This window comes from Parasteatoda tepidariorum, chromosome 9 (genome assembly GCF_982258835.1).
Source record: "Parasteatoda tepidariorum strain Cologne lab strain chromosome 9, Ptep-v5.0, whole genome shotgun sequence".
NCBI classification, from domain to species: domain Eukaryota; kingdom Metazoa; phylum Arthropoda; class Arachnida; order Araneae; family Theridiidae; genus Parasteatoda; species Parasteatoda tepidariorum.
Window position 1 is genome coordinate 90,167,957 of NC_141763.1, and position 20,204 is coordinate 90,188,160.

General features: G+C 30.2%; 1 protein-coding gene across 1 annotated transcript in view; it reads right to left on the reverse strand.

Annotated features, from left to right (window-relative positions):
- LOC107437265 (uncharacterized) overlaps positions 1-20,204 on the reverse strand; it is a 76,960-nt gene that overhangs the window by 32,578 nt on the left and 24,178 nt on the right. The window contains exon 2 of the mRNA XM_016049198.4: positions 18,280-18,452. Within this exon, the coding sequence (XP_015904684.3) occupies positions 18,280-18,452 (173 nt within the window). The remainder of the gene's footprint in view (positions 1-18,279; positions 18,453-20,204) is intronic.

Here is a 20,204-nt window from a genome sequence, read left to right on the forward strand (position 1 = left end):
TTTTTTCTCGTTTTTTTGAAATGCCATCTGAAAGAAAAGCTATTGCCTAAGATAGATAGAAAAACGTAATCGTTGTTTACATGAATAGAACTTCCTTTCCGATTTTTTTGCTTCTTTTCATTGGCTCTTACAAAATATTATGGATAATGGAATTTATAGAGACATGGCTTATGTCGAAATATCTATTCTGTTTAATTGGGAAAGTATAAATATTATTTTTTTTCTATATTACTAGGCTAAAGTTCTGAATAAAATATAATTCCATGCTTGCATTTTGACTAATTATTAGCAAATAATTGTTATTTTAGGACTAATAATTAAAACGAAATAGAAGTTATTTTAAGACTAACAATTATAACCAACTAGTTTTTAAAAAACTAACAATTGTAATCAAAGAATAGTTTTATAATTAGTAGTTTTAAGAAAACAATACTTGATTTAAGACGAATAATTACACCAACTAGCAATTCTTTAAAAAGCATTATTATAATCAAATAGTGGTTATTTTTTGACGAAAACTTACAGCCAATTAGTTGTTATTTTAAAATTGATAATTGTAATAAATAATTGTTATTTTAAGACTAATAACTGTAAATCAAATAGTAGCTGTTTTTGATAAATATTTTTTAACTAAATAGTACTTGCTTCAAGATTAATTATTATAATCAATGTGCTAACAATTATAAATAAATGTTGTTTATGACTAATAATTACAATGAAATAATCATTGCATTATGGCAGATAATTATTTCTAAACAGTAGTTGTTATATGACTAATAATTATTATTAAATAGTACTTGTTTCGGGTCAATTGTAACAAATAGTAGTACGCATAAAAACTCGCGGAAGTTGCTTACGAAATTCAAAACTTTTCTCTCTATTATAAATTGTCATATTCATAGAGTTCTCAAAATATTGCTAAATAAGTTATTCAATTAAGATAATAGATACAAAACATTTTTCGATATTTAGCTGACTGGATCCAAACGTATAAGTAAATCTCTTATTCTTTCTAGGCCAGAAAAAAAATTCTACGCCAAATATGCCTGAATATAAGTTATTTTGGAAAGAAGGTCTTATGACCTGTAATTATTGTTTTAGTTAAGTGAAAGTAATCGCTTTAGGACCGAGTAATAAAAGTCAAACGATCCATAGATGAATCTTCCATATTTAAAGAGTTCTCAAAATATCGATTAACAGAGAATTCCTCTAACTATGGATCCAAACATCCGTTTATGAAATTTCATTTACTTTTTATAAAAGAATTGCAAATTGCTAATTCCAAGTCCTGACGTCTGATTGTATGTTATTTGGGTAAATAAGCGCCACACTTACGTTCTGTAATAATTGTTTTAGTTGAATGCAAGTAAGCGATTGAGGACTGAGTAATAACATTCCAATGAATCGAACGAATATCGTTGTAAAATCTCCATTTCTAAGCCCTCTAAGCAAACAATTTTTATTTCACCAACTGCCCTCGCTGTAAAACTTTTCTGCACAAAAGAAAACCTCATGAAACCGCACAATTATTTTTATTGTCGCATTTCGTCCCATCGGTTCAACTGCAATCCAGTATGTAGGCCGTTATTTTTAATCGGCATCCGCTCCATGAGAAATGATTCGTCGTCATCCGCCATTATGTTTCAGAGAGTTTGAGAACAAAAAAAGTTCTAATTGGCGCCGATTTAGAAGAGTTCGTCCACCATTAACGTGGAATGATGAAGCCTAATAATTACTTGGACTCTATTCAATATGTTTCAAACAAAGGAAGACCAATTAGAGAGAACCACGTCGATGCGCATGCGTTACATTCGAACACAATGAGGCTTAGAAAAATATCGTCGGGATATCGTACGCTCTTAATGGCGACTACTAGCGTGTGTTATAAATAGTCTATGATGATAATTAATTTTTTCGAAGCGGTTCGCTTAACTTCACATTATATTAATTTCCACTCCATGCGTTGCGGGGAATAAGTCTTTAAAGGAAATGTTCCATGTTGACAACCTTATGTTAATTCTAACACAGCTATTTAATCAGCGTGGAAAATGGCACAAAGGAAATAATTTGAGAACGTGATTAGCTCGAAATATTATTTAAAGCTGGCTTTATATATATAGTTAGTGTAATGGTTTGTTTAAAATTAATAAGTACGTTTCAAGGAAGTTTAATTTGATTTTATGTGTAAGAAAATTCCAAAAATTTTTTTTTCCTACAGTCTCTGGCCATATTATTAGGCACACTATAAGATTCCATGTAAAATTATTTTTAGCAGGTGATTCTATACAGCTGTATTGTTTTTACTCTGATGAAACCGGTTTGCATTTGATTACACTCCTGTATCAATTGGTTAACACTGCAATGCAATACGTTAAAAATAAATACAAATAGGAAGTATATAAGTATGTAAAAATCTCCTGAATAAAAGTCCATTACATGTATGTTTAAATATAAAAGTATTGCACATAAACTCGTGCAAATCATGTAATTATTAAAAAACTACAGAGCGTATAATAATTTGATCTAATCATTATAGTATACCGATATAATGATTGATATAATAAATATTCTATATTTATATAATACATCGTCTAATTTATCCTATCGTCAAATGTATATTATATATCGCCTAATTTAATCAATTGATACACTAACGTAAACAAGTTCAAACCGGTTTCAGTCGCATAAAAGCAATAATGCTGTATAGTATCAATCTGATAATTAAGATTTTACGTAGAATCTTATAGTGCGTCTATTAATTTGGCCAGAGACCGTATTTTTTTTTTCGTTTTTCTTTTTAAAATGTTAGTTGGAATATCGTTTGAAACTGGAATATTTTTTTTAAAATGGTTCCTTTAAAACGTATAAAAGTAAAGCTATGCTTATACAATTAGTTTGAATAAATAAAAAATGTTTTTTTTTCTTCAGACATTTAATTATAGAAACTGAACCAACTCAAAAAGTATTGGTAAAGTATAATTCTTTTAAATGAATATTAAGAAAAAGTGAAACTTTCGAGTATATAGTGATAAAAATTAAACCTATTTAAAAAAAAAAAAAAACACTAGAGTTTACAGACATTTCAAACTTTTTGGGAAAAATTGAAATTACTAAAAAAAAAAAATAGAAGCAAAGGAAAGTATCATACATGCAGTAAAAAAAAATTTAACCTTAAAAAAAAAGTTTGAACAAAGGAAATTTTTAACAAACAGTGGTAAAAATTAAGCTGACTAAAAACTAAAAAAAATAAAAGCATAAAGGCCAAGGTAACTATCAAACGGTCGGTAATTAAAATTGAACCAATTAAAAGATAAGAGTTGGGAAGAAAGAAACATTCTAACATCTGTGAGTGAAAAAGAAAGCATTGGGGCAAAGAAAACTTTCAAACGTAAAAATTAAACCTGCTAAAAAGGAAAACGCAGGGGCAAAGGAGGCTTTCAAACTGCAGTGATAAAAATTGAATCCACTAAAAAAGAAAGCATCGGGCAAAGAAATATTTCAGGAACACAGTGATAAAAATTGAACCTACTAAAAAAGAAAGCATGGGAGAAAAGGAATTTTTCAAACATACAAAGAGAAAAATTAAACCATCTAAAAAAGAAAGCATGGGTGTAAAGGAAACTTTCTAACATGCAGTGAGAAAAATTGAACCTACTAAAAAAACATCGGGGAAACGAAAACTTTCCAACATTAAGTGAGAAAAATTCAACTTACCAAATACCCCACCAAAAAAAAAAAAGAGAGAGAGAGAGAGAAAAAGAAGCATTGGCTCAAACATATATTGATAAAAAAAAAAATAAGCATTGGGGGAAAGGAAATTTTTATTCTTACATAAGAAGAAAACATTGTTGATATGATAGAACCAATGATTTTCCTTTTTAAATTAGCCCGTAGTTTATATTTTAAAAAGGAAATATTGTTATAATTTATGCTTTACGATGGAGAAAAAACATAAGTTTTTTTTTCTTATCTTGAAATAAGCGGGTAATTCACGTTCTTAACATTTTTATTATTAAATCATGAAAAATAGAGAAGTGAGGACTTTAAAATGAAAAAATAACGTAAGGTTTTTTTTCTTCTTCTTTTTATAAACCAGAAGTTTATTTTTTAAAAAAAAGAAAAGCATTGGGGTTAAACTTAATGGTGTACAAGATGGATAGCGAATCCGAGGGCACGTGTGCCATAGAGTGGCATAGTAGAGTCTTAACAGTGACATGCAAAAACTTACAGGGAAAAAAAAAAAAAACAATGTTGGCCTTTAGGGGCTATGTTAAAATGTTCAAAAATCTTTCTACTCAAAATCTATTGAATTTTAAAAATTCTTACATACAACAAGCTATTTTCCAATTTGGTTGTCACTTATTATTGTATAAGATACGAATATATTTTATATATATATATATATATATATATATATATATATATATATATATATATATATATATATATATATATATATATATATATATATATATATATATATATATATATATATATATATATATATATATATATATATATATATATATGACTGATTTGTCAGAAATATATGTTAAAAATAAAACCTAAGTTTATACTTTTGACTTACATACTTTTTTGTTCCTACTTTTTGACTTAAAAAAGCATTAAAAAAAAAACAGTTTTATGTCTTTTAAACCTCTCTTACTTAAATTTAAACGAAAAAGATGCTCTGTTTGTATAAGAATCTCATAATCAGTCAAAAAATTAAAAAAAAAATCATGTTTTTTATGTTTTTTATAGGTTGATAAAAATTGGAAGAGGCACATAATTTCTTTTCTTCCAGAAATGTCACTCTTCTCAAAAGGTTGGTTACCCTTAGTGAACTAACATGAGGCATTTTATTTATTTATTTTTGTATTTTTTTGTATTTTTTGATTTTTACTGTTTTATTTAAAGATTGTTTACTGGCATGATATTTTCCTTCCCGAGTAATTAAGTTTTAGTATAGTATCATGAGTTCTTTTTCCTTTGAATAATTTTTTGCGTCATCTTTTATACGTTTAAATGATGTAACGTAATTATTTGTTCCTTCGCTATCATCATGTTTTAAAGTGGTTTGTATTGTGGTAATATGTTTTTTCTTCGCCAGAAATTTGACTTTTTAAATATTATTTTTTTCACCTTAAGATAGCGTACTAACGTTATTTTTTCTCTCACCTCAATTACATCATTGTTTTTTACACTTTAAGATGGCGTACTTACATAATTTATCACCATCTCTATTATATCATTGTTTTTCACACTTTAAAATGGCGTACTTACATAATTTTTCACCATCTCTATTATATCATTGTTTTCTACACTTTAAGATTACGTACTAACGTAATTTTTCCCATCTCAATTATATCATTGTTTTTTACACTTCAAGATGACGTACTAACATAATTTTTTCCCATCTCAACCATATCATTGTTTTCTACACTTTAAGATGACGTACTAACTTAATTTTTTCCCCATCTCAATCATATCATTGTTTTTTACACTTTAAGATGGCGTACAAACATAATTTTCCCCCCTCTCAATTATATCATTGTTTTCTACACTTTAAGATGACGTACTAACGTAATTTTTTCCCATCTCAATTATATCATTGTTTTTTACACTTTAAGATGACGTACTAACATAATTTTTTCCCATCTCAATTATATCATTGTTTTTTACACTTTAAGATGACGTACTAGCATAATTTTTCCCCATCTCAATTATATAATTTTTTTTAAAAATTATTTTAACATTTTATGATAGTATACTAACTATTTTAAAACATTATACATTTTCGCGTGCAGTTCTTATTTATCAAACATATTTTAATTAATTTGATTTTAGAAATACAAAATGTAATTTGCGTTAATACCTTCAACTAAGTTTCTGCAATTGTTTGTGCAATGTTAATTCCCCCATTAAGATACAAAATTCGGTGAAGCAGAAACCCGTTCGAATGTTCATTGTTCTCTTCTCCCCCTCCTTAGTCATTATTCAAATGTGTAAGTAATATTCATGATTGTTATTCTCTACCCCCTACAGTTTTCCTGTTTTTAGAAATCTTAAACTAACTTTGAATTGAACAGCCTCATTAATTTGCAACTCTACAGTAATTATGCAAATTACATAAATATCAGCGTTTAGAAAAGAAAAAAAAACATTTTAATTATTATTTTATTTTTCTCGTGACAAATTGTTTCATTGATCCATACGCCTAAAAAGAAAATTCAGAGGGAATTTCCGATTAATCGCGATAGATTCTGCCCCAAGGTTTAATCACAGAAGAATAAGCCCGTCACGCTATTTATTTATTCATTTGTTTTCCGTTGTAGATTCTGCCCCGTTTTATTTTGTTCGCTGAAGCTACTGTTCTACGATAAATTTTCTCTCTGAGGAAATTTTGCCTAAAACAGTAAAAGTTCGTAGTAATGGTGTTTTAGATACGAATGTAAACAATAACAAATCCCAATCCTTTTACCTTCACAACTTCCGATCAGAAAGTTTACAACTGCTTACTACAGCTCATTGTTCGAGAATATATTTTCAAGCAGATGATTTTGTTTCCAATAAAGGAAAGAAATAATACAGTTCCTGGGGGTCCTGATTTGATTTCTTTTGACTTATTACTAGTTGTTTTTGTTACAAGCAGTGCAGCGGGCATACGTTTGTGTACTAGGATTTAGTTATAGTGGGGCTGGGATAGCCTGATTGGTAGGGCGTTGCGTCCTTGTCTGAGAGGGCATGAGTTCGTTCTCCGACGGTCGGAAACTCCCCGTGTAGAAAATGGTCGCTGGTGCATGTTAAATCTGTCGAATGGCAAAGTCCTCCATATTCCCATGACAAATCATTCCTCTGGGGTACTGAATTGGAGATAGACCGTTTTCTTTTTCAGGTCAAAATTACGATCTGTGGATGGCTGTATGAATGGATCTGCCCTATAAAAAACAGGCTGTGACGTGTGTGTGGCTAAAGTCGTATTCTTGATCATAGATAGAGCCACTGAAAAACAAGAAACGCACCCTCTTCCTTAAATGTGTTTGGTCTCACCCTGCTGGTATTGGCAAGTGGCATTAGAAACAACAACAGTTATTGTAGCGAAACAAAGTTTATTTTGAATATTATCATCTAAAACAAACTAAACACGGTGAACACATTGGGCCAAATGACTTCAAACTACATCAAATACACTAATCCAGAAATATGGGTGGTACAGTGCCGAAGACACTATCCATAACAAGTAATATTTTTCAAATTAGCTCTTCAATTCCTTTAAGAGAAGGAAACATTATCCTTAACGACAAGTAATATTTCTCAAATCGGCTCTTCGATTCTTTTAGGAAAACAAAACACTATCCATGACGACAAGTAATTTTTTTTCAAATCGGCTCTTCCATTCTTTTAGGAAAACAAAACCCTATTCACAACAACAAGTAATATTTTTCGAATCGGCTCTTCGATTCTTTTTGGAAAACAAAACCCTATTAATAGCGACAAGTAATATTTTTCAAATCGGCTCTTCGATTCTTTTAGGAGAACAAAACCCTATTCATAACAACAAGTAATATTTTTCAAATCGGCTCTTCGATTCTTTTTGGAAAACAAAACCCTATTCATAGCGACAAGTAATATTTTTCAAATCGGCTCTTCGATTCTTTTAGGAGAAGAAAACCCTATTCATAACGACAAGTAATCTTTTTCAAATCAGCTCTTCGATTCTTTTAGGAAAACAAAACCCTATTCATAACAACAAGTAATATTTTTCAAATTGGCTCTTCGATTCTTTTAGGAAAACAAAACCCTATTCATAACAACAAGTAATATTTTTCAAATCGGATCTTCGATTCTTTGAGGAGAAGAAAATCTTCCACCAAACTTAAAAATATCGAAGGAAATGTATCAACCAGAACAAAATATTTCATAACAATCCATTCAAGAGCTATCTCATTAGCGCTTTCCAGTGAAAAACCATCGTTACGCTTCATCCCATCTTTTGATACCATATAAATAATCCAGCCTATTCTTTCAACAAAACAGTACCTTCACGACCTCTCAAACAACTCTCTCCACCCCTCTGAACTACGATGAAAAATCGGGGATGGAGCACAGAGGTTAGAAAAAAAAAATACGAACATTGAAGATTTAAGAGATCAGAGGTGAGGTACGTTGGAACGTGTGCCTAAATAGGCAGCCTTAATTGCGTTAGTCATGCCATGGTCGACCCTCAGTCCCGTATCTCCAGGAAGCGTTAAATCCCTCAACATGGGCGAAACAGAACAGAATAATTCCCTTGTTCGAATTTTCAACGCCTCACCCCCATATTTAGTAACAATGTCAACGTAATTGCTTTACTTGAGGTATGGGGGATGTTTAATAAGATATTGTGTCTTTCACTCGTTTTGTTGTGATTGTTCCTCGTTATTTAGGGATAATTTTCGAAGCTTTGACTCCAAGGGATATAAATAAATAAATAAAAATAAAAGATAAAAACACCGTTTAAATGCTTTTAACTCGCAGCAAAGCAATAAATTTTAAATTATACATACCGTCATGTATATAATTGTATATAACGTATATAAATTAATTGTATATAACGTATTAAAATAGTTTTTGAAAGGGGTAAATTGATACCGAGTAATTCATATCTATCTCACTGTTTAAAATTCATCGATATTTCACGAACAACGAATGTCCGACTTAATTACCGACGAAGTCGACTCTCTGATTTTCGTAAAATTTTAAGTGTTTGAAAAATCGACTTATGCACTGAAATGTAAGGTAATTAATTACTCTTAATTTGTCTTAAATATAAACTAAGACGTCTAGAAATATATTGTTTAAAAAAGATAATATAAGACAGAAAAAAAGATGTGAAAAAAAATTCTCGACATTTTCTGCCATTTATGTTATGGTAGAAAATGAAGAGAATTTCTTGCAAGATGCACGATTGTGAAGTTAAATTATAGAATGCTCATTAAGTTATAAAATTCAGAAGCCATCATTAATTAAGAAGTAAAACAAATTTCTTTCCATTCTAAATCTATTAAATAAATGTACGAAAATTTAAAAAGTTTAATACTTTGAGTGTGGCAATTTTTATCATCTAGAAAAACTATTGCAGTCAAATGAAATAAATACTACTGATTTTGGTGTTTAAAAAAATTGCCTGCAAATAGATTTGATTAAATATTAATATTAGAAATTTTATCAGAAACCTTGAATAATAAGAAAAGACAACTTTCAATACGGAATTACTCGCTAAACTGAAAGCTAGATAATATAAAATAATAACTTTATAGAATTTCGATCTAAACTGATAGAAATTGACGGTGACTAATATCTTCGTTAGAAAAAGTAGGTAGTTTGTGATGAAAATGAAAATAATGTTGTTTAATTGATTTTTCTTTATGTTATCATAACGATGAAAATTCTCAATTTTTGGGATAATTTATTTCTAACAATTCAAAACAACAATTCGCATAAAAATGCACGTTCATAATTATTCTGACTTGTTGTGATAACTTCGTATATATAAAAAAACTTATCATTAGAAACAGCCTTCATTATGTAGTTGTGAGAAACAAACTTAGAGTTAAAGAAATTGATAATGCTAAAAAATCTGCACGTGGCTCTAGAAAAAATAATTTGAGCAGAAATATTATTAAAAGCAATAAAAGCAGCTGATATTTATAATCGCCAGTGATAGAACCCACCAAGAAAAAAGGCACGAGCCAGCGTATGTAAAAGAATGACCTATTACCTCTCTCACCACACTCAAGGCGTTAAGCCTAAAAAGCCGTTAGTTCTAAATTGCAAGCTGCATAAATAAAAAAGAACAACAAAAAAAATCGTCCCGGAATTAATAACGATATCAACTGATTAGATTACAAAGAGGGTTTTGGATTCCACCTGCATAGAGAATCCTCCTAACTAGTGGGAGGCAGGTTTATTGTAAATGATCTAAATTCGCCTGAAGGATATTAAATGGAACAAAAAAATGGTCATTAAAATCGGGTAGCTTTGGCGCACTTTTGAGAATTTAGCGTTGATGATTGCACTATTTGGCCTTTTGGAAACAAAAATAAAAACCGTGATGGTTATCGGGTCTGGTTAATAGTGGGGAGGAGATGGTTCTGCCGCTACCAGATGAATGTTCTCGCAGATGGTAGTTTGGCACTTTCTTTCTTTTCAAATGCTAATCCTCCTCCTAGTCTTGGTAAACTTAGCAATTTCGGAAGTTTGAGTAAGGCCTGATTGCGCTAATTAGGGAGTAGGATGCTGATTGCTTTTGTCTGGTTCGGAATGGGTGTTCTTCAGTTGCTGGATTTAATTGAAGTGGTTGGCTCGGCATTCGTGAAAATGGTTATTAGAATATGAAGTGGATTTTCCATGTTTTTTTGTCTGATTGTCAAGAATTGATTTTGTAGCTAATTGGGGGGATGTACCGCGGAATTTCGTAATTAAGAAAAGGAAGTCTTTTATAACGAGAATGGTTTTCGAGAGTAAAATAATAGTTGTAATTGTTTTTTTTTATTATTATTATTTTCTGCCTATTTTTTAAAATCATTATACATTATTTCAAAATTCTGAAGAAGAAAAAAAATGTTGTTACTTCAGAACGTAAAATACTAATTTCGGAAATTATATAACAGTTAAAAAAAATTTTTATTACCGTTATTAATATTATTTTCGACCAGGCTCAAAAATCTTTTTACATTATTCTACCATTTTTTGAAAAGATTTTCTTAAATAACCACTGCTGTCACTTTAAAATATAAAACAATTTATTTTAGGAATCTAATTCTAACAAGAATGGTTTTCTTGAATAATATAATGTTTGTATTTTTATTATTATTTTCTGCCTGGTTTTGAAATCATAGATTATTTTTTCTTGTTTAAAATAAATAAATAAATGTTGCTACTTCAGAGCGTAAAATACTAATTTCTGAAATAATATAACGGTAAAAATTGTTTTTTTATTACCTTTATAAATATTATTTTCGATCAGATTCAAAAATCTTTTTGTATTATTCTACCATTTTTTTAAAATATTTTCTTAAATAACCACTAATGTATGATATCACTTTAAAATATAAAACTATAATTCATTTCAGGAATCTAATTCTTACAAGAATGGTTTTCTAAAATATTACAATGCTTGTATTTTTATTATTATTTTCTTCCTAGTTTTGAAATCATTATAGATTATTCTACTATTTTGAAAATAAATAAATAAATAAAGGTTGCTACTTCTAAACTTAAAATACTAATTTCTGAAGAAAAAAAAATGATTGTGAAAATTGTTTCTTTCTTTTATTATTATTATTAATAATAATAATATTTTTCCGGTAAGTTTTGAAATATTTTTAGATTATCCTAGCATGTTTTTTAAAGAGAGATTTTTCAAATAATTACTAAACATCGAACAATAATTCATTTTAAGAATCTTACTCAAACAAAATTCGATCAGATCAGATTATTTTCGTTTAATATCCCATATTAAGTTTTTTGAAAGGTAAGCTTTTTATAAATGAAACGAATAGAATATCAACATTAAAAATTCATAAACCATAAAATGTTTAAAAAAAACTTTCAAAAAAGAAAACAAAATTGGTCTTTAAAACATTAAAAACAAATGCATTCTTACTCTCTATCATTAATTAATCATGGTGATTTTTTTCACACCCAATGAAAAGAATCTGCGAACTTTATCCAAATGGTATGCTTACGTAAATTAGATTTCATCATTATAAAGATATGCGAACTTTTATGAGGCAGATGATTCCAGGAAGTTTTCAATTATTTTACAAATAAACCACCATATACTGAAAACTGAAACCCAAAATCGTATTAGTAATTTCGGCAATTTATTACGTATTAGTAATTCAAAAATAAATCAGCAATTGCAGATTAACGTATAAAATAAATACTGTCGGCCCCTAACTTAAACGGGTACCAACATTTATTGCTCAATTAAGCCGGGTGTTGATAACGTGTCTCAACACGTAATAATTAATCAGTAGAGAAGGTCAAAATAAAAAATTAACTTTAAAATGATTCGTTATTAATTTAGAGAGCGTCGTAATAATCTGTTCAATAAAATAAAGTAAAAATTACAAAAATTAAATAATAATAAAGTTCTGCTTACATTTTGTACTTTTTTGTGAACATTTTTTGCCGTGATGGCTTAGTTGTTAAAGCACTGAACCGTCATTGTTTAGAACTAGGGTTCGATCCCAAGCGGCGTCGTGAAGTCCACACAGCTGCAGACGGATGCTTGCCTGGTAAGTAAAGATAGCCAGTCTGCAATGCTGACTACGTTGTCACGATTATCCAATTTTTTACAAAATTGTGGGACGGAAACCTCTATGGTACCCTTGGCCCACAACAACCTTTTGCGGGAAAGTTTTACTTTTTTCAGATCAAACTGATAACATGTCCCAAAATGCATTAATTAATCAGTTGAGCAGCTCAACATAAAAAAAAAATTAAAATTAAAACCGCAATTTGTTTAAAAAACTGAAGTAAGAACTACAAAACTATAAAATTTAATAATCTTTAAGTCCATAGTAGTGAGTTTTTGTATTGTTTTATGAACATTTTTGTACCTTTTTTAGTAAATTATTTAGTTTTTCAGCTAGGGGAAATATTTGATTATACGAGGTTTTTTAACATCACATCGATGGAGAAAATTTTGGTTCTTTAGGTTTTATTCCTACAAGGCGAAGTATTTGTTTATCATCTACCTGAATAAGTGAAAACAAAGAATAAAGTTTTATTCTACTTTTTAATTTTCTTTAAACAGTAGTTTTTGCTTCTCTCACAAGAATTTGTGAATTGCAAGACAATTTCATGTATGAAAAAATTAAATACTTAAAGTATACTTTTAAAAGTTACAAAAATTAATTCTAAAATCTAAGAATATGAAAGTTCATGAAGGGACTATAAAATAACATTTAGGATATCATATAATCTGAGAAATATAAGACAATAAAATTCTACCAAAGGAAATAAATGTTTAAATTCTACACAGAGCAAATCTCAACCAAATCAGAATAAAGTCTTATTATATAAATGTTGTTTAAGAAATACAGTTAAAGGGCTTTCAGGCGATATAGTCATCTTTTCCAAAATTGCAAGTTTGCATAATATATCTTCTAGTATTATTTTCAAATGAGAACTTTCTAACCACGCGAAAATTTTAGAAAATTAATAGTACAATACGTAAAAAAAAATATTATTGCTTACGTTTAAATAGTGATATATATATATATATATATATATATATATATATATATATATATATATATATATATATATATATATATATATATATATATATATATATATATATATATATATATATATATATATATATATATATATTTTGAAGAATTTGAAAATGTTTCTTGTTATATTACCTTAATATCTGCGAACTATTGAAGATTTTAAAAATAAATCATGATTATAAAGCTATTTGTCATATATTTGTCGGGAAATTACAATCGAGCCCCAATTATCCGGACCAATCGTGGTCTAGTCTACCCGGATAATTGGGTAACTTCAAAAAACTGCTATGAGAATGTTTTTCCGCAACTTCCCTTCACACTTTTTCCAGGTCATAGAAAAGCAATTGTTGTAGTGCCTATTATAGCATATTACAAATAGCGTGTTTAAAAGTTTAATTCTTTAAAATTTTATTAGAAACCTGTTTCCTTATTAGAAATTACTTGACACCCCACATTGAAACTGGGTGGGGGAAAAGTGAGTTTCTTTTCAAAGTCATCAAGGGACAAAACAAGCCATTCTTCCACCCCTTTCAGACATTCTAGAAATAAAGAAACACTTTCGTAATTCTTTTTTCTTTTTTGCAGAAGATAGGAAAAACATATGGTCCTTGAACGACCAGGATAACTGGACAAGCCGGTAAATCCGAGAATCGGCGTTCCACAGTATTAATTACGCGTGATTATGAATGCAATTTTAGCTTTAATTGTTTTGATAAAATCCCTCTCTCTCTCAAAAAGTATGACTTTAATCATACGAGAGGAGTAGTAAATAGTCATTTTTTTCTATAAAGATAGTCATATTTAAATAGTCATTTTTCAATAATCATAGTCTTTTTAAATAATCATTTTTTAGTAGTCATTTTTTTTCATCATCTCGTTGGGGATGAGAAAGAGAAAAAATTCTGCTTTCCAAAAACAGTAGCATTAGTCTGTCGTCCAAATTAATTTAATTACAACTACTGTTTATATTTCTTAAAAAACAACTGCCAATTCACTGCTGGAAAATATAAGCAGATTATAGCTATTCGCTTCCTGTTTGAAATTATTTCCATAAATCAGTTACGCAAGGACATTGATAAGAACATCACATCTAAACAACCGCCCCCCCCCTCCCAGTCTCTTTCTACAAACACATTCTCAGAGGTGCACATACACCTGTACTTTGTCACAGCGAAATGGTCAAACCCACCCAAATCACCTGCAAAGACAAAATATCGCCTTTAAGCAATAACAGTTATTTACGCCTGTCCACTTTTAGAAATCACCTGCGACCGAAATAGAATCTTTTTTGCCAATTATAGTCTGATGCCACCGTTTGAGGACAAAGTGTATGACAACATGGTCAGGAAGTGGCTAACGAAGGGGCAGTCGTGGCTGCTAAACACCAGCTGGTCGGCACTGTAGATTTGCTCGCTGATAGGCCATGAACAATCATTATGAATTGTGAGTACTGGGCAATACTTTAATTTGAATATGAAATAGCGGATTTAGGCTCTAACTTTTAATTGGGTAGAGAAGTAGTTAATAGCAGGGAAAGAGTGTCGCCCAATTAGGCGGATGGTCCTCTTTTTGTATATCCTCTTTCCCTTTTTTGTAATTCATTAATATCTCCCAAACGGCTGCACATTTGATATGTTTGTGCTTCAAATGAGGAATCTTTTCGCTTCAGCGATGCATAAAAGCGGTGTAATCAGGGCTCATGAGTTTGTTCGACCGAAAAGTTCCATGGGCCATCAGGACAAAAGGGTTGAAAATCATAAAAGTAAAGGAGTTCCATTCGCGATATGTACTTAGAGGATATTAAGAAAGATATTTTTATAGGTTCTTGTAGGAAGCTGGCTTTTCTGATGCAACCAACCAAAGAATAAGAAGTTGAACTTGCGTACAAATTGCGCATTACTTTTTTTTTTCTATTACGGAATCGTAATTGACCATTGGTCATTGGTGAAAAGAACACGTTTTAAAGTGAACGATTATTATCATTTATAATGTTCTTCCGCTGAATTCTTTATTCGTGAACATACTGCAGGAAAATATTTTGATCGGAATTTATCGGATTTGCGGAATGAAATTTTCAATAATATTGCAACTAATGAGTAATTAAATAATTCGCCCATGCGATATTTCGCCTAAATATCAATCAAATACAGATATTAAGGTGACTTGGGTAATCAAGATAACTTTGACGAGTCTTGCTACCAAAACATAAGTTGAACTTGCATACAAATTGCACATTACCTTTCTTCGATTATGGAATCGCAAATGGCTAATAATTAATGTAAGAAAAACATACAGTTTAAGAAGCCTCTATACTCGCCATTTTGAATTCTAGATCAAATTTTCAAATATTTTTTATATTTAACAAACTTTTGATGATATAATATAAATAAATAGAGCAGTACCTCTAAAAAAACGAACAGAATAAGGGTCGTTTTGTTAGATAAGGAGAAATTGCGCTTGATAATTTTCAGAAGTTCTACGAATTTTTCCTCAAATCTTTAAACCAGTTAAATGCTACGATTGGTGGAATTGAGTAAGAAATTTAAAAATTCCTGTTTCTCAGATTTTAGATTTTTAAAAAAAATCTAATCTTAATTGCAATTTAAATTGATGAAAAGCAAATTTGATGACGCTAAAAATTTCCTTTAACATTAATAGCATAAAAATAAAGATATTAATCAAAAATCTAAAATCTAATAACTGTTTACGATTTAAACATCTTTCAAAAGCTGTTGATTGAAGAATTACATTGGCGTAATTTTGTGAGAAAAAATTAATGAAGATTTTATAATACTGTATGCTTTATATCTTAAATTCTGTTTGGGTGACGGCCTTATATTTTACATGTAACGAAACATAGTGCTAATTAGAAGTAAATATCCATAATCAGTTTATTTTTGAAAATTAAATGAAAAGGATCAAAAGCATATTTAGAGTTTTCCCTCTCTGTCTCCTCCCCTTCGAAAATTGAGTTCGATCGGGATAGGGTAGACCTCTAAAGATGAACGATTTTTATCAATTATATGTTCTTCCATTAAATTCTTTATAAAGCAAAAAAATATTCTGGTTTGACAGATTTGTAAAGGAAATCTATAATATTATTATCTTGTATGACTAGCAAATTAATTCGTCCGCACTAGATTTTGTCACGATATCAATTAAACACCGAAAATTGAGGATTCGTGTCTAACTTACACACCTTAAAAATGCTTTGAAAAGAACAACTTTAATAGGCATTTTTAGTTCCTGAATAAAATAGTATGAAGAAAAAGTGCCTCCTGCATTTGTTAACGATTGTCTAGTATACGTATTTAAAGAACTTTTCAGGACGCCAAAAAATCATCTCTTTCAGAATTAGATAGCGAAATTAATCCAGTTTATATTTTAACAATAATTGAACTGTGTAGTGGACAGGGATCTGACATCACATTAAAAAGATCATGGGGTTCGAATCCCGGACAAGGCATGAATGTTATTTCATTCTTTGTACTATCTGTCCCTACTGTGGGAGCAACGTTGCCTCACCTAATACGGCGCTCCTGAAAGAGTAGCCAACAAATCTGCCCTACTGATTGCTGAATGACGAGGGTCAATCATGTAGGCGTTGGAGGAAAAAACATTATAATAATGGATAATGTTTTGTAAAGGATATTATGTATGAATACTAATAAATATCGTCTCATAGTTTATTGTAAACGTAGTACATGAAAATAATTTTGGATACAGTAAATTTTATACTATCAGATTTGGGAAGAAGAAAATGTGCAATATTGTCGCATTATATCTATAACTATAGCAATTTCGTCTGCGCTCATAGCCAAACATGTCACTCAAATTGGGAAGAATTCATTAAATATTCATTCAAATTTTGAGGTAACTTGGAAAACTTTCCGAAGAAAAACTCTAGAACATGGCATAAAAATCATATATTCAAATAAATTTACATGTCAGCTATGCATTTTTTACTAAATATCTGGTAATAAGAACTATAATTATTATCAAATGTATAGTTTAAATACTGTATATTTTGGTTTTGTTAGACAGAATTACGGTTTGTTTATTTTTTTTTTAAACCAGAAACGTCATTATATTCAGTACGATAATTTTACCAGATTTTTTCCCCCGTGTGCGTAACTTGTTACTGAACATTTTTCTTGCTAGACCAATGAATCAAATAAACTATTTCTCAATGTATAGATGAAACAATAAATTAATAATGTTCAAATATATTTCTAATTATTCAGAATTATCTAATGGCCTGCATAATTAATTGTTGGATTGTTCTATCATATTTCTAATTATAATATATTTCTAATTATTAGATGCTTCTAGTTATTTGGTTAATAGATTTTGTTAATAGGTCTAATTATTTTGTTTAGTTAATAGGGTACTTGTAAGTGACGTTATGTGGGTATCTCGACCTTGATCGGTTGATGAAATGTAGCATTTGTTTATGTCCGCAACTGTTCTTTCCATTCTATTTCGAGTAACCCAAGCCCATCATGTACCAATTTTCTGAAGTGACGCATTCTATATTTTTTCAGAAAGATTCTTTCTCTCTCTATACATCTTTTTAACACAAAGACAGGCAGGAGGTCGCATAGAACATAAACAGACTAATTACGCATCGAAGTTGCCAGATACACAAAACAAAAATATATCACGATTACAATAAAATACATAAGCAAATAATAAATCAAAGTTAAGTAAAAGACTTAGACGAGGAAGAATTATATTTCGACTAATACGATGTGGGATACGACACTGTATTTAATTAACTTTCAACACGTAAATTAACTTTCTAACTTATGTGGAGAAACTTAGCTCAACTTTAACGCACCATTTTGCTTAGAAACGATCAACTGTCGCTGTCGTCAATGGTCACATGTGTAGGCATCCGTGATCTTCTGTTTGAAGTACCCAATAATAGAATTTCTTCGAATATTTATTAAAACTGTTAATGACATAGATAGGATAATTATTGACTTACTTGTGTTTCTGTGAGGCTTAAACTTTGTGCCAACTGTTTTCTTTCAGCTCCAACAACATAATGGTTTTTTTCGAATGCGTGCTCCAATTTCAAAAGCTGTGAAGGTGAAAATGCAGTTCGTATTCTTTTTGGCTTTCTAAAAGGATGTAAAAGAAAACCGGCTCCGTCGGGACCTGAAAATATTACCTCCTTTATTATAAAGTAATATGTACTAAGATAAAAAATAAAATTTGCTACGTTTTATGATAAACTAGCTGTACCCTGCGTGCGTTGCAACGCTTTCAATTTGAATTTGAATTTTGTATTTAAGTGTGTAAATGACATTTGCGATTATGATTTGAAATGCAAAATTTATTTAATGGTGAAAAAAAGCAGTTAATTCTCTAGGATATCATTAGTGCATTTTCAAACAGACATGTATGGTGATGCACACGGAGCATGAAACATATTTTGGACAATGATCTGAAATAAGACTGGATCTATGGTGACATCAAGAATTTTTGCTGATATCTGATCAGTTTTAGAAGGTGGTTTTTTTTCAATAAGCCAAATTAGAATGTGTGCCTGAGGCAATCCTCGTTTTTGCCATTCAATAGAGTACACCCAACACCGCGTCTCTCTAAAAACATGACGCTTCACAATGAAATCAAGTAAAGATTATCATTTTTGTTTGAACACACGTGCTGTAATATCATGACGATCCGATGATGATTGTCCTGGTAACAAAATATCTCTAATTTCAACCCAAGCAGAATTGCACGTAAATGTAATAAATAAATCTAGGAGCCCATATGCGAGAACATATGTCATTGCATCCTGTGAGTATTCATACATGTGCCTTGGAGTCCAAGGCACATGTATGAATACTCAGACATGTATGAATACTACATTTGCAGGGAGTCCAAGTTTTTCTCCCTGCAAATGTAGTCGGCAATATAATCATTTTCCCCACATCATTAGGATTAACGTTACCATCATTAATTATTGCATCCCGTAAATGAATGCATTCTTCTGAACGTAATTTGGTTTGATTTAATTTAATATACAGTAGGCGTTCAGTTTCAATTTTCGCATACATATCGACAATGTATTGATGAACTAATTGTCGACATTTTAAAGTATGATTATCAGCGTTTTGGCAATCATTAATCTATATGCATAAAAACTTATTGCACTTGCTTTCTTATTGGTTTTCTCGCCTGTTTGCGGACTTCTTAATTTTATGTTAAAATAATATCCCTCCTCTCCTCACCAAAATAAAATAGGATATTGCAATGCATCATATGATCGATACATTTCTGAGAACTCTTTGAACGTCACGATTTCTGCGATGAAGAACTGTATCGCGGGAGGTAAATTCTTCGCCAACTATAACAATAGTCACTTCATCCAATGTTGGCGCATTGTATTTTTCTTTGTGGTGGCCTACAGGTGTTTTTTCAGCTCTAATAACAACTTTGTAAATATCGGATGACATTTAGTCTAGGGCAATTGTGAACAGCCTAATTAACTGATTATGTTGATCGAAAAATTTTTGTAATACGGTAACAATTTTTCGTTTAGTGCCATTGTTTACCTGACAACGTTGATTGACTTGATCATTTGTGTTATCCATGAAATAAATTTGTAGAAATTTATGATCTGCGTTAGGCATTGAAAGAAGTGATCCTTGCACGATGATAAATTTGGCCTTGCACTTTGAATGTTGGGATGTAATTCTCGTTCAGGATACGTGTAGCACCGAATAAAGTCATTTAGAAACACGAATTGTACCGGCGTATATGCGCCAAAAAATGTTTCGATTGGTTTGTTTGACCTGATACGAAGGTTGATAATGTCTCGGCAGGCGACGTAAAATCTTGTAGTTTCTGTATGCTTCTAGAACAGCAAATTTCAGCTGTTTCATTTTTAAATTTGAGAGCATT